The 15454-nt window shown below is 41.3% G+C and overlaps 2 protein-coding genes across 3 annotated transcripts in view; both read right to left on the minus strand.

The window, feature by feature from the left end:
• Positions 1 to 10297: 10297 nt before the first annotated feature.
• The window catches only part of LOC145442848 (bystin-like), a 360604-nt gene continuing 355447 nt past the window's right edge, over positions 10298 to 15454 (minus strand). The window contains exons 2-3 of one of the 2 annotated variants that reach the window (XM_080320876.1): positions 11893 to 12531; positions 10298 to 11020 (exon numbers count right to left, since the gene is read on the minus strand). In XM_080320876.1, coding sequence (XP_080177002.1) covers positions 10328 to 11020; positions 11893 to 12492 — 1293 coding nt within the window. In that variant the 5' untranslated portion in view covers positions 12493 to 12531 and the 3' untranslated portion in view covers positions 10298 to 10327. Of the gene's footprint in view, positions 11021 to 11892; positions 14565 to 15454 lie in introns of those variants that run through there. The other variant, XM_080320877.1, reaches the window with a different exon arrangement.
• LOC145442879 (dnaJ homolog subfamily C member 27-like) lies at positions 12532 to 15445 on the minus strand. Its single transcript, XM_080320915.1, has one exon. The coding sequence runs from the start codon at positions 15443 to 15445 to the stop codon at positions 14624 to 14626; it is 822 nt and encodes a 273-aa protein (XP_080177041.1). The 3' UTR covers positions 12532 to 14623.

Here is a 15454-nt window from a genome sequence, read left to right on the forward strand (position 1 = left end):
TCAATTTCAAGTCATCAAGTAAACAGTGTCGATTAAATCAATGAATCCACAAGATTCATTAAGATACGATGGTGTCACTTGTGAGAGCAATCATTCATTCACTGATTGTACGTTACACTGATCCTCCATTGTTGCATCACAAATAAATTGACCGCAAACGAAACGGTCACAGTTTACGTTCTCGTACCAGTAGTAGATTATTCTAATAGTAATGTGTCTCTGTTTCTTGGACGGCTCAATGCTTACGTTGCGCATTACTCAGTTTTGCCAACCCTCTTGTATGATTTAAATCGAACAAATATAGTAGGTGCGTTTATATCCCTACGGATGGGTAGATGGGTAGTGTAGGCTGTTGTACAAATGCAATTTGTTTCAACTTCTCGAGGATTCGTATTCGGTCCTATATTTTGGCTGATAATAACTGACTGTAGCATGTAACTGCATGTACAGCTACTCACGTATTCTAATAGCAGTTGTACGTGTGCGTGGGCGATGCGATGTCTTTTTGCATGTTTATTTAACTTTATATTCGTTATTTGACTCAAGATAAATGGCCAGTTCATCTGTCTTTCAGACACTTAGCAAAATGTAATGGCTTTGAATCATCACTCATACTTCGAAATTCAATTTGACTTGAATTGTGACTTGACTCGTGACTTGACTTGACTTGACTCGACTTGACTCGAGTCACCTCCAAAAAACGGGTGACTTGACTTGACTCGAGTCACCTTCGAAAATCGATTGACTTGACTTGACTCGAGTCAAAATGTGCAATGACTCGAAATGACTCGTGACTCGAAGGTAGTGACTTGATCCCAACACTGCTCTGATGATTGAGACAGTGTGACTATTAGAGGTCGACCGATGTTGGTTTTTGCAGGCCGATTCCGATACCGATTATTCCCATCTGATAGGCTACCGAATACCAGGGAACGTAAAAAGGGGTAGAATATTCATGTCCACTGTACCCCCACATTGTTCTCGTTGTTGTTCACGACCTAAATATTTAAAATTAACCAATTTCCATACTTGATTATCCCTGTGATGGGTATCCTCCGGCACCCATCGATTTGGAATTTCAGTCATTAATAGCAGCACCAAAATCTGTTTGTGATTCGCTTCTCGCGCTTTGCGTTTATTATTCACATACCACTACTTGATTGAATAAAATCTATCCAGACCGGTCGTAGATATCACATTGATTCAAAACTGCCGACGCATTGCGGATTTACTCAAATATTAGTAAAAGACAATCAGTAGGCTTCATCTACATCTGCCGACAAGACAGCGTAATGGTGAAGCGTCCGACTTCTTGATCGGTAGGTCATGGGTTCGATTCCCGGCCGAGTCAGACCAAAGACCTAATTAATAGCACTGGTATCCATGACTTCCCTGCTTGGCGCTCATGCATTACTGGGATAGCATGGAGGGATGGTGGAAGACTTGGAAAGCCGTAAAAGGCTATATCTGCACCTTCCTTGTCCAGCGGCATATGCACATCATGCACTCATGTGTGTATGTGTATCATGAGTCGGTGTATATGCCGAAAAACAACATCAAGGACAAAAATAAACTACGTCCTTTCCTTCCTACTATATGTTCGACGGAAATGAGATTACACCGTAACCGGAGTTGGTGCTAGCAGAAGCAAGATATAATCTGGTCCTTGTTTTTAGCCAACATAGATTTATCCTGATTCATCTATAGTGCAGTGCTTTTCAACCTTTGTGAGCTAGCTCCATTGACACGTTTTTTGTAAAATAAATTCCATTCGCACGAACTAACCGTAAATTGTTATACAAAAAAAGATGAAGATACTTGAGAATATTTTGTTCAGATGTGCAACAAATTGACTACTATGTAGGCTGTAGCTTAGCCATCAAGTGTCTCATTAAAAAGGCAACTTTGTTTGCTCGTTTTGATTTCAATTATTTAACTGAAACCCTTCTCGGCCAAACAAGTTGTTGGGTTTTGTACAAGAACGTATACGAGTGCATGGATGGCCAGGTCTTAAAATCTGTTCCGCACTCCTATCCAAAAATACATCGTCTTTTTCGCGAGTGACAAATGCTGGCCGGCAGAAATCGTTTTTGAGAGCTGACACAAAGGTCCCGGAGGTTCCAATTTGTCCAAAGGGTGAAAACCCCACATGTTTGTGTTGAGGCTTTTGCCTTATGTCTTAGAAAATAATGTCTAAAACGATCAAGGAGAGTAGGCACATTAGAGCTCGCTACCTCATGATACGTATCTCCAACTTGTGTTCTGTTTTTTTTCTTCGATTTTCCATTTTCTGTCTCGTGAGTAAATGAGAAGAGCAAATAAACTCACGATAATGTGGGTTCAGCTGTTTAGCTCAATCTAACTTGAAAATTCATCTCGCGACCCGAGCCTCGCTCATGAACAGGAATTCATTTTTAATATTACAGTAGTATGCTACGATTTTACGGGCATGTATGACATACAGAACGTACACACTACAATTCTACCCCACACATCTCTACGATACATGCCTGACGCAGGCGATTTCAAATCAGGGTGAATTAAATTCCTCTGCGCGTCGCATTGGTACTACTGTGTATACATCAGCACCGTAACTGCCGCACCCCAAACCCCCAAATTGGGGGGGGGCCCGAGCTCGAAGGGGGCCCAAAATTATTTCGTGAATTAGCATAAATCATACAGTATTTTTTGAAAATTCATGCAATTTTTTTTCTAAATTTTTCGCGCTGCGCGCGAATTCAAGTAGCCATTTATCTTTATTATTGAGTATTGGGCCATTACCGCGCCACGACCCACCAAGACATACAATCAAGTTTTAGGCCATATAACATGCGACTCCAAGAAGTGTGCCAGAACGATCGGCAGCGAGAAAAGCTTGGCCGAAAATGTCTATGCCCTTATGCAGACCGAAGACTTTGTTATATATACAAAATACATATAGGTTTAATTGTCCATAGGAGTCTAAATGACTGGCGCCGAATCTTCCTGTCTTTGCAATCTGAACCTCACAAGACAAATACCATCCCGCTGGGAAAAATTTTATGCCAGTGAAGAAATACCAATTTGAAATCGTGTGCGTCTCTTAGTTTAGAAGCCTACGCCCAAACGTGATTCTATATTTTTTGATATAGCAGACTGGAAGTCACGAAATAACATCATGTAACGAAGTCATATCATCGGGTCCGCCCGCCCGAAGATGTTTAATCATTATTTACGGTCCCTCTTGTTTTCAAGACACTTCACTCAGCTCTACCGGTAAATCTAATTACGTGAGTAGAGAGGACAATAAATTGATAGCATAATATATATGGAATCGCCGATCTGATTGACCGATTTTATCATAAATTATCGAAAATTTTCGCGCTTCGCGCTGGCTCACAATACAGTACGGATAATTTCGTGACAAACGCGAACAACGTGATTGGGGGGTCGTTTTATCACCCTATGGGAGTCCAAGACCCACGTTTTTGGGGGCCTGACGAGGTGCTGTTTCGTTCCTGCCAACGGGTATACGCCCGAAGATGTTCAATTATTATGGAGTGGTCCTACCTTTTCAAACGCACCTGACTCAGCTCTACCGGCAAATCTGATTACGTGAGCAGATAGAAGATAGAAATTGATAACAATATATGCAATTCCCGATCATACTTACCGATGAAATCATTAATTCTAGAAATTTTCCGCGCTTCGCGCGCTTAGGCGACAAAAGCTGATTCACTAAAGAAAATCCAAATGAATATGATGAATAGCGGTAAAGAGTGTACCGCCGGAGGGGGGTCTGGGGGGCGAAGCCCCCCAGAAGTTGGGTCTATAACCCTATGGGGGGCCCAAGACCAAAGTTTTGGGGGGGGGGCCTGATGAAGTGCTGTTACGGCCCTGGTACTCATATTGCAAGAACGGGACTATTCCGTGCCGACAACAGAGCATATCCATATCGAAAGGTTTGGCCATCCAACTTAGGTCATTTTTAGGCAAGGTTTTATCGCCGCTTATGTTTTGGCACCCCATTTTATCAGCGGTCTGTTAGCCAAAACTTTACGTCTTCATGTGCCCGGACCCAGAAGGGGTTGGCCTCGAAATGAATGAGTCTAATAGTCCTGAACTCGCTTATTGCACACCCCTACACTAGCTCATGCCAACGGTCTTCGTCTTTGTTTTCTAGAAAAAACATTCGGACAAATCTTATCCCATAAATTCAAACCAAAGGTCAACAGATTCTGATGATCAAGCCATATTTCTGCGTGTCTCGCTTAGTCTGGCTACAGTACCCAACGCAGTGAGCTTGGATATGTAAAAACGACCGCATAATTTTTTGCAATAAATCCAACAAATATTACATGCATGTTAACAGATAGCTCTAGCACCGTGTCGACCCAAAACTATATCCTTTGCGTTCCATAATTTAATAACCCTTGAAGGAGTAAAAATTTGCGTTACAGTAACTTGCACATTAGGGCTGTTCAAAAATAACTTATTTTTTTGGATTCCAGTCGTTCACTTATCAAAGTGTCAGGTTACCCTATAAAACGCTGCACACCAAATTTGGTTCAATTCTAACAAGTATAGGGCTCCGCAGATCCAATTGAATTTTTTAATTTAAACAGGAAAATTAAAAAAAAAAATTTCAAATTTTTCTGTCAACCCCATGGAATTGTTGAGCTGTCTTCGGAGACCATGCAAAACAAATTTGACTCAATTCCAACTAGTAGAAGCGGAGTTATTGAAGTTTTTCGTTGATATTTCTCGGATTATCCTTGATTAGTGGATAATCCGAGGATTATCAACGAAAAACTCCAATAACTCCGCTTCTACTAGTTGGAATTGAGTCAAATTTGTTTTACATGGTCTCTGAAGACAGCTCAACAATTTCATGGGGTTGACAGAAAAATTTGAATTTTTTTTAATTTTCCTGTTTAAATTTAAAAAAATCAATTGGATCTGCGGAGTCCTATACTTGTTAGAATTGAACCGAATTTGGTGTCACTGGCGTAGCAGCATGTGCTGCCGCCCCTGGCTGTCGCTTAAAGTGCCGCCCCCCCCAACCCCCCCTAAGTAGACCGCAGCAAATTTCGACATAGATTCATGTTCAAGCAATCTTGTCAATAAAAATAATTACAAATAATATGCCGCGTGTCAGCCTCACCGTCTTAACGTTGATAAGGCCAAAATAATAAAGACTATAAATAGCGAACGACTGTATTGTGGAAATAGAAAATCAATAGCCGCCTCAAACAAAATCAGCGATAATACCCTCAAAGTTTTTGAACGTAGTATTTTTCTGTAGACAGAATGGATAGAGCTTATAGCCGATCATCATTCATGGTACAACGTAAATAAGACTTAATCAGTTTGAGCTTTGAGAAGCTCCTAACGCAGCTCGCAATTGAAACACCAATGGTCAGGTACCGTTTCAGACAAGAGCACGAGCCTAAATATCGTGTCGAATCAAGTAGCTTTGCATCAAACGCTGTTGCACTACGATCAAACGTGGTTTCACTGCTACGCACCAGCCTCTCGACCCTTTTAAAATCTCAAGTTGAACAACTTCATATGATCATAACTTAATTTGTGTAAGTCCCAGACACCTCATATTGGTTTGTACGAAAAGCTAGCAATCTTCTGATAAATATGATCCCTAATTTGAAGGTATAAGCCAGCCATAAGGCGTGGCAATATTCGCAGCCAACTCCAAAAAGTCCACCTCGTCGTCATAAGTGCTTCTAAAAGCGCTGGTGAATAAATTGTGACTTTCGCTTTGCAGCAGCGGGTGGGAATTCTAATATCCAAACATATCTCTTAAGTCATGGGCGGGCAACATATGGCCTACGGGCCGCATCCGGTCCGGTTTTCCGTCTTACATGATAATGTGACCCGCGGCCCCAGTCTGCCGAGATTCTCCACTACTTGCTTACTACAGGTCCAATTTTAGTGACTGTATGCGCAGCGTGCGAGAGTGGAGCTTACGCGTAAGTTCGTACAAGCGAGAAGACTTGCATTATCGGCATTTACCATGTACTCAACCCTAATGTCGTTTGTGGTAATCATTGTGTTTGTCGACTACAATGGTCAATGGGTCATTTACACTAAGCTGATATTTCGTATTTTTGATTCCGTAACTGCCGACATGTAGCACGGCACACTTCTAGGCTTGTAAGACACCGCTTATGCCAGTGGTTGCCAACTCAAAACGGGTCTCAGGCCACTTTTCAAATTTTGTAGAGGACGGAGGCCGCATGAATTCAATATCGCGATTAATTAGGCCACATAGTTGAACAACGACACTATCTAGTCACGTATTCAACCATAATGAATTGATATATTTGTAAATTTGGGGTACTGGACTTATAGAACGCCTTGAAATCCTAATTAAGGATTGCACTGTGTGTTGATTGATCAGAGAGAACCAGACATGGCGGCGCCTGTATGACAACGCAATTCTCCACATTGTCTTCGTCATTATCGGCGAGAAGTGGCTTTGAAGTGACATTGCTGTCGTTAAAATACATTCATTAAATACGATTCATTCCTTGTATAAATGGGTGAATAATGTATTGAATCAGCAATCCGGCCCGCCAAGTAGGGGAGATGTGGTACCGATGGATCAAAAATTTGAAAATGATCGCTGGCCCCGAAATGTTCAGCCGAAAACAGCAGATCTTTTGCTGGCTCAGCACTTTGATACAAGCTCCACCTATCGCGCACATATACATGAATATCCTTCTTTCCAAAGAATATTTATGGACGTTTAAAATTTGTTGCTCGAACGTGTCATCGGTCCCCACCCGGTGGGTCCAATGACACACGACCCGGGGACCTATGACACATATACCCTAAAAAACTCAACTGTAACTACTTTTCTTGCTCAGTATTATAATCTAAGCTACAGCAAGCCAAAGAAGAATGTTTGGTCGCAACTGGCAAAAAATGGAATAAATATTAACTCAAATGTTGTCATAAAATCACGTTTCGATTTAGGCTCGGACTTATAAATTTGAGGGTACATACATATTGCCCGAAAATCGACAGTATGACTTCCAAATACCTGGTTATAGCAATAAAACATCATATGCAATTATTACATAAAGATTTTCTGTACGTAGTCATGTTTCATTTGTTTCATGATTAGTATGCTTGATTATTTTGCTTGATTTGGCTATTGTATCATCGGTCCCCACCCTACGAATTTTATACATGAATCGAAAAATAGTCCACTCAAGGAAAGTACTGAAAAAAATAATAGGTGCCATTATATAGCCTGATACAAGCCCTACACTTCACAATAAAAATGATCGCTGGTTTGTTCGTGTTGAAGGTTACAAAGAAAAATGTATATGTCGATATAAATTTAGTTTACACCCCCCAAAACAAAAATCATCTGTGAGAGACCCCATAGCTCGCGCACGTCGAATTTTTTTGTATGTGAGGAAAGGTCTTGCCAGCATGCAATTGTAGACAAGTTCACGGAGTGTGATCATGGAATTATCATGGAGAATTTTCAAAGTATTTTCGGTGCCAGTGATCCATCGGTACCACATCTCCCCTACTTAATTTTCCTATATCCGGCCCGCCGACTGTAGGAGTTGCCCGCCCCTGATTTAAGTGGTTTATGCCTGTAAACCTAGTTTCAGCTTCAAGTTTAAATCTGCCCAAAGCTTGAAACATGCATCGTCCAACTTCTTCAACAACACTGAGGCAAGCATCTTCTGATTGTTCGCCAGGCGTTCTTATTTTTCCGCGAACTCTCCGAACAATCGGCCTGGACGGCTATTTCGGAGTGGTTCCATTATCATGTAAACATATTAATTCGTGTTTTTGGAATCAGCGCGACACCAGCTTTCAATTGAGACCTGTTTGATTAAATTTTAGCTTACGAGACGCCAGCTATAGGACTACCAATTACGTTTCTTTTAGCCGGCCGTGTACACTGTGTCGAGCGAGATAGTGTAATCGTGATGCGTACGGCTTATTGATCGGTAGGTCGTGGGTTCGATCCCTGGCCGGGTCAGACCAAAGACTCGAAAACTGGTATCTGCGGTTATCCCGACAGGCGCTCAGCAATTACGGAGGAGAAAAAACGGGGGTGCAGACTAGATGACCTTACTATGAAGTCCGTATCGCATCTCCGTCGCCTAAACATCTCGGTTGTGCAGGCGAAAAATATTGCCATCTCTCTTACTCTCTCTCTATCTCTCTCACACACGCTGTGCAGCCTCATTTTGCCGCCCCCTTGGAGCCTGCCGCCCCTGGTGCAGAGCCAGAACCGCCAAGCGGCTGCTACGCCACTGTTTGGTGTGCAGCGTTTTTAGGGTAACCTGACGATTTAAGAGGTGACCGGCTTGAATCGAAAAAAAAAGTTATTTTTGAACAGCCCTATTGCACATGTGAGGCTGTAATGATGATATCACTATTTACTACTATCCTCGTGCCTCGCGCTAATCGAACAGTTATTACGTAATATGATGATTGTTTAGCGAAAAGAAAGCAGAAAGCAGAGATGGTCAGTAACGATTACGAAGTAATTCTACTTTTTCGAAGTACTCAAGTAGTTTTCCTCTACTTCTGGTATTCACTCAAGTAGATCTGATTTTCGCAACTTCCACTTCGTAATTTTTTGTGATCTACTTTCTTACTTTTCGCTATTTTAAGTTTGTCAAGTAGAAGTAGTTTAATCCTTTAATAAGGAGGATAGCTTGAGGAATTTCGGAGCTGTTTTCACGGAGTATCAACATTTAATATTCATAAAAGTTGAGTAAAGCCCCAAATTTTCGCCTCGATTCGCGCTAAGTGGATACGGAATAACCAGTATGATTTCACGAAAGTACCGGTGAGTATAATTTGGGTAGCGAGTTGGCGTGGTTCCCTTCACACCGCATTGTCGCCCTTTGCCCATATGGAATATTTCACCACAGTAGGCTATATATGGCTCATCATAACGTTTAAAACTGATGTTTCGCAATCTAGCATTTACTTTTCATATCGTAATCTAGCAGTCCATTGGCTTGTCCTAATCTGGAAAAGTGAACTCTGACTTTTTTAGTTTTAGAGCTGTTTTAGCATACCCCCTTTGAACCGTTCTGTCTTTAGACATGAAATACATATTCCGCTTTTAGAAGAAGTATTTATATTTCACTTTCAATTCCCAGTATCATATGCTTTGACTCGAGCGATAACATGCATGTTGAAGTATAAAAGCAAGTGTAGTAATGCCTTTAATTTCCGAAAATAAGCAACACAATATGGCATTTTTACGATCCAACATATTTTTATTCACGTTTACTAATCGCGCAAATGGTTCACACCGTATCCTATTCAGTACAACATCTCTATATTGCTCTTCTACTAAACCACGGGTCTTATAATATGGGGAAGGGCGCCATACCATGATATTTTCTAGAACGGGCTGTTCGACCAAACAGAGGATTACCATATCAATACTATCATTTTCATCTCATGATGCGGACGAAAGCTTTATATGCTGTCGAAAATTGAATACCTCCTGGTATGCATCAATATGAATCAAGCTTAGCACCTTCCGCATAGCTCAATTCGCACACTTTGACAATCCATGCGAACGAGTTACGATTGTTTTCACAACTACTTACTTACTTGAGTAGAGTAGTAAAGGCAGTAAATTATACTTCAAGTAGTTTTAGGTTGCTTATGGAAGAAGTACTTCTACTCGTACTTGAGTAGATTTTCTCGTCGCTTCTTCTACTTCTACTTGAGTAGGTGTCTTGACTACTTTTACCACCTCTGGCAGAAAGTCAATTTGACGTCATTTTCCAGCCTGTCGCAGGCTCGGACGGGCTGATATAATGTATTTCTGCCACTACACCAGCTTCCAACCCAGGCTTTAGGTTATGTAATAATTATAGCGCGATAACATTAATTCACTCCGGCTTGTGGGAGCTACGATTAGTCGTGCTTCGTAAGTTAAACAAGTTTGGACAATTACGTCGCGACGATAAAAGTTACACTGCCTTCGAATTTCCTGTTGGGTTTATTTGCATTATTCCACGTCAGCAAAATTGACAATTATTCACGATTTTCATTCGCACTCATCCAGATTTTTCATTAGCACAAGTTGCAAAGCACTGATCTAGTGATTCCCAAAGCAGACGCTGGTACTTTCGTTATCCATGGGACGCTAGATCAAAAAGTAAAGCTTGGGAAACATGACTGTGTTCAATATATCCCTCCATTTCACACGGCTAGCGATGAGCCAGCTTCAAGTTTGCGACATTGCCTCCATAGCACAACCCTGATCTTAAACAAGCGTACTCCACACCACTCGAAGTAATCATTCCACCAATGTATTACAATAATATCAAAGCGGTTCCTCCATCACCACCTCTTTACTCTCCCTGGTCATGATCTGGTGCCGAATCTCGGGCGTAATCTTCGGGTGCGTCTGATACCGCAAAAGCTCCTGCAAGCTTTCCGCCTGCTCGTCCGATATATCGTTCCTATAAATCTCCACAAACGCCAACAGCGACTGATGCCACAGCACGGGCAGTTGACGTTTGTCGTTTTTGAACTGTACGAAATGAAACACGAGCGCGTCTATAACCCTAAACGGCAACGCGTATTTTTTCATGATCAACACACGCAAAAAGATGCTGTTCGCGCCGGTGTAGTTCATTTCCGCGATTTTCAGAAGGGCCGCGCTGGAATGCAACACCGGCAACGAACATTTCGAAACCACGCTTGATATAATGGTAGCTTCTCGCAACGTGCAAGTACCATCCTCGCACAGAGGCAGTATAATCCCCTTAAAAAACCCTGCCGGCTTATACATAGCCTTTTTCAAGGCCATAAACAAGTGAAAGTTGAGTCTCTTGTAGTATTCGATATCGTCGCGCACTCTTGGCAGTAATACGAGGTTGAAGAAGCGTTGCGCCATCGCCGAGTTGAGATTGGACGCGAAAATGCGCGTGGCTTGATAAATGGCCGCTGCGCTCCAAGACTCAGGTTCAGTGACGGCCAAAATCTGTTCCCAGTTTTTCAGATTCGGGATCACCTTGACAGAGAGATTTTATTCAATTCATCAACCATGAACGAGGCCGTAACAACAACCTTTTACCTATAAGTCATGAAATCAGATCATTTTGAACTACAAAACTGACACTAGATCAGTGGTTTTGAAACTTTTTTGTGCACGGATCCCAAGCAACCTATTCTGACATAATTTTACCAACTGCATAACTTGGGGTTACCATATTTTATGGCTCCAATTTCAGACACTATTTATAGCCTACTAGCGAGTTTAAAATGACATATGAAAAACACTGATGTTGGGCCCGCCTTAGGGTAATATACATATCTGTGTTAAATTTTGTGAACGAATTCTGTCAATTATATTGGTTCTTCCGCATATTACTATTACACCAGCAGGTTGCACATCCGGTGGTTTCCAACCTTTTACGGTCGCGTCCTCAATTCTGATTTGAAAATGTTTCATGGCCCAGCTCAAAAATTAATAAGCTGATTATTAATAGGTTAGCTTGCCCAGATTTTAGTCACAGCCAATTTTGGAAGCTGATTATGCTCAGCATCTTTGCAATCTCCAGAATAAAGGCAAACGACTCCCAGGTATAGAATCACAAATAGTCCTATTTCAGTAAAAGATGGATAATTTTATTTTTTAATTGCATTTTTGCGAGGGCTCAGAGGTCCCCATATTAAAATCGATATACGCACTAATTGACGCGCCTGAGTCATATCACCAATTGCTGACGATTGCCTTTGATCAGACATAAATATTTGGGTTTATTTCACTATGAATATATTACCGTAATCATTTGTATATGCAAGTTCTATTCTTCAGATATAACAGAGCAACACTAAAATAAAGGAAACGTTAGGCTTCCGTTATTGACACTGCGATCTTACCTTGAACGCTTTAGGCAGCCTGCCCGACCGGTACTTGCTCAGTATCGTTCTCACGTCCCGGTAGACCTCGACGATCCGCGGATCCAAATCCGACATAAAACTGTCGGCGCCTGGCAGTAGCGTCTCTACCTCGCTCTTTTTTTCGTTAATTTTCTCCATGATAATGTCGGCCAACGTTCTTTTAGTGGCAGGATTCGGGTTCATGAATTGCTTCAACGCCGCTTCGTCACTTTCGTCGATCTGTATCTCATCCTCGACGTAGTTATGCTGCGCACTTTCCTGCAGGGTTGGCCAATCATCGTCCTCCGAATCAGAGCCCGTGTTATTCGCCAACTTTGGAATCTTTTTCGTATTCCTGCGAGAGTCCACAAGCCCCACGTCGCTCTCCAAGTCTTGCTGTTGTTTCAACGCTTCTTTTATGATTTTCTTCGTAAGTTTCTGATCGACGTACTGGTCTTCCTCTCGCCTTAACCTGACTTTTTCCGGTCTTTCCGAATCTTTGACTTGATCGAACGCGGCTATGTCCTCGGTCAAACCCGTGGTCTGCTGGTGAGACATAGGGTAGGCGCGTTTCGCGCGCAGCTTTTTACTCTTACCCATACTGTTACGGTTAATATATTATTCCGCTGCGAGATTGCGCTAAAAAAATATGACAGCTGTTAGAGAATAGTGAACGCTACGCGAGATAAGAACAATACTGTGATGAAATACACGGTCGGTAAAAATGTTGCAATGCGACAGAGAAAATAAAGTCGAGGCATCAAATCTTTTGGGATAATATTCAAAGATATTCCGAGGTCATGGATAAATTTATTCCTCCATTAAACACGGCAATTCAAGTAATTATTCACTGCAGACTTGGACAACTAGAAAATTTTGTGATTTTAAAATTAGATTAGAATTACAGCTACTAAGTTTTTTCTAAATTAGATTGGAATTACTGAAAACTTGAAAATTGAATCAAGTTCGGTTGCTATCAAATCACAGTTCAATCCTACCAGCATGAGATTAGCAAATGTCTGTAAAACAAGCTTGGCTCGTTTCGCACTATACAGCTCTCCTATAGCAGTTACAGGAAAACCAGAAATTGGATTAGAATTACGTGACAGGCGTTTCGAATTATCTAGTTGCCCAAGTCCGATTCACTGCATCGAGATATAATTTGATTGTAATTATGAAATCTAAACTTGTGTATAAACTTGTATTGACACCGTCTGTTATATGAAGAAGATTAGAAAAAATACAGTAGCACAACCAAGTTCAATATGGTAGAAATTTACACTATATCGCAGATTACAGGTGGGATTTAGTCAAGCAGAGCTTCAGAATGGGTATTTATATGAATTTATGTGTCACAGCCCAGTAAACGGCACATTGGAGGTCTTGTAAAATTCCTGAAGTAAGAACTAACCAAATATGCTCAAATGCGTTCAGGTTTTCCTAACAAGGGGCCCACGCAATTTATGGATGAAGGCTCGAGAAAAATATCTGGACCGCACGAAACAGAGTGAGCTTGGCAAAAACATATATGTATCGTATAATAAACACACGGACTCAATGCACTACTAGTGAAAAAATATATATAAAATATTTCAAGTTTAACTACCGAAAATTTTTATATGAAATGGCTACGTACAAATAGATTGTGACATGTGTATAATACTAATCCAACACCGGAGAGTCAATCAATGTACAAAATAACACTACAGGAAAATAAGTGTTACAGTTAAACTGGAATCTTATCGTCAGAAAAGCATGGTATAAATATTAATTAATAATTGAAAACTGCGCAACAGGAGTGATTACTCGTCCATTACAAGGATAGTATGAGCTATAACTAAGTACTACATGTTAAGATCTTTAGAAAGAATTCGGCAAGGCAGAGTAACAACTCCCTCTAAGATCTACATTAATCACTAATTTCTTGTTGCGAGGTAGTTCATCGTCGCCGTGGAATCAAAGTAACTTATGTACATTTTTCAGATTTTGAGATCCATTTTTCAAACTTACAGAAAATCAAGGGAATATCATTAATATTGAAATGAACCCGAATATTTTCGGCTGACAGTCGTCAGGGGTTATCATCAGCAACTAGTAGAGAATTGGAAAGAACATTGTGTATCAACAACCGCATCATAAACCATGACGTCAACAGCACGAAATGAGATCTGAAATAAGAGAGAGTTCAATGTACTATTTTAAGATGGTACACGAAGTACTACTGCAGACAAAGCTTGGGCTGATGTGTTTTGATAAAGGTCGACTCCGAGGCACACAGATGAAAGTGTGAGCGGCCTCTACCGATGATGCAAAATTTGTCGTCAGTGACGTCATATTTTGTGATGCGATTGTTGATATACCATGTTCTTTCCAATTCTCTACTAGTTGCTGACGATTACCTCTGACGTGTGTTAGCCGAAAATATTCGGGTTCATTTCAATATGACGATGCTATTCAACTGTATGTTGAAGTTCTGTACCTACAAGAAGCTCCAGAAAATCAAGTTTTTTACAGTCATATCTTGGTTAACTTTCAACAATGTAATAAACATGGCCATCGCCAAGATATGGCCATTAGAAAATGCGCAACATGGACATAAGCTACTTTGACTGCACAGCAAAAATACCTACCATATCTAACATGTTAAACTCTTGTCAATGAAGACAATGATATATGGAAAAATGTTATTCCTCTCACATACAAGGTCTCAGTGCAAGACAACAATCGTCAATCACCTATTTCTCAACAGCGCAGTTCTCGCGTTAACGAGCGCTTTAAAAGCATCCTCGCTGCCGGGCGCTACGTTTTTATCCGGATGCAACAACACAGCGAGTTTCCGATAAGCTTTGTTGATATCTTCCCTCGTGGCCGAATGATGCACGCCGAGTTTTTCGTAATTATCTCTACCGTTTTTTATTCGCACTATCGCGTCCGCTTGCTCTTTGGTAAATCCGACCTTGACTTGTACTGGGTTTAGTCGGCCGCCGTTCTCCGCCAAGTCCAAGAGAGAGTTGAACAAAGCTTGGAACATCTCATTGACGCCTTCTCCTGATCCCGCTGACGTTTCAAAATATTGAAAACTGTTGCTTTCAGCCCACAGTCGGCCTTCTGTAGCGTCCACCATTCTGTTTCCCCGGTCGATTTTATTAGCGCACACAAAGAACAGAACGTTATCAATTTTTTGAGGCTGTCCGATCTCGTTCCGCATTTCTTGTAGCCACGAATTTAAGCTCTCGAAACTAGTACGGTTCGTGACGTCGTATACCAAAATAGCCGCTTGCGTGTCTTTGTAAAATTCATTTCTGACCTCGTAAAAAAAGGGATGCCCCGCCATGTCGAAGATGTTCACTTTTAATTCACGGTCGCGCAGATGTAGTTTCGTGACTCCGTAATCGATGCCTATCGTGGCGAGGTATTTGTTTACAAATCTTTTTTCGCAGTAACGTTTTATGAGGCAGCTTTTGCCGACTTCTGCGTCCCCCATGCTGATTATCTTAACGCGGAGACTTTTAGGGAGGCCCTTCTTGCGGCCTAGAGGATTGGGATTAGACATTTTTCAAGG

Source organism: Botryllus schlosseri, chromosome 7 (genome assembly GCF_051294905.1).
Source record: "Botryllus schlosseri isolate E-star chromosome 7, Bs_hap1, whole genome shotgun sequence".
Classification (NCBI taxonomy): Eukaryota; Metazoa; Chordata; class Ascidiacea; order Stolidobranchia; family Styelidae; genus Botryllus; species Botryllus schlosseri.

Coding starts and splice junctions, on each gene's coding strand:
- LOC145442879 (XM_080320915.1), bottom strand. CDS start 15,445: ATGTCTAATCCCAATCCTCTAGGCCGCAAGAAGGGCCTCCCTAAAAGT.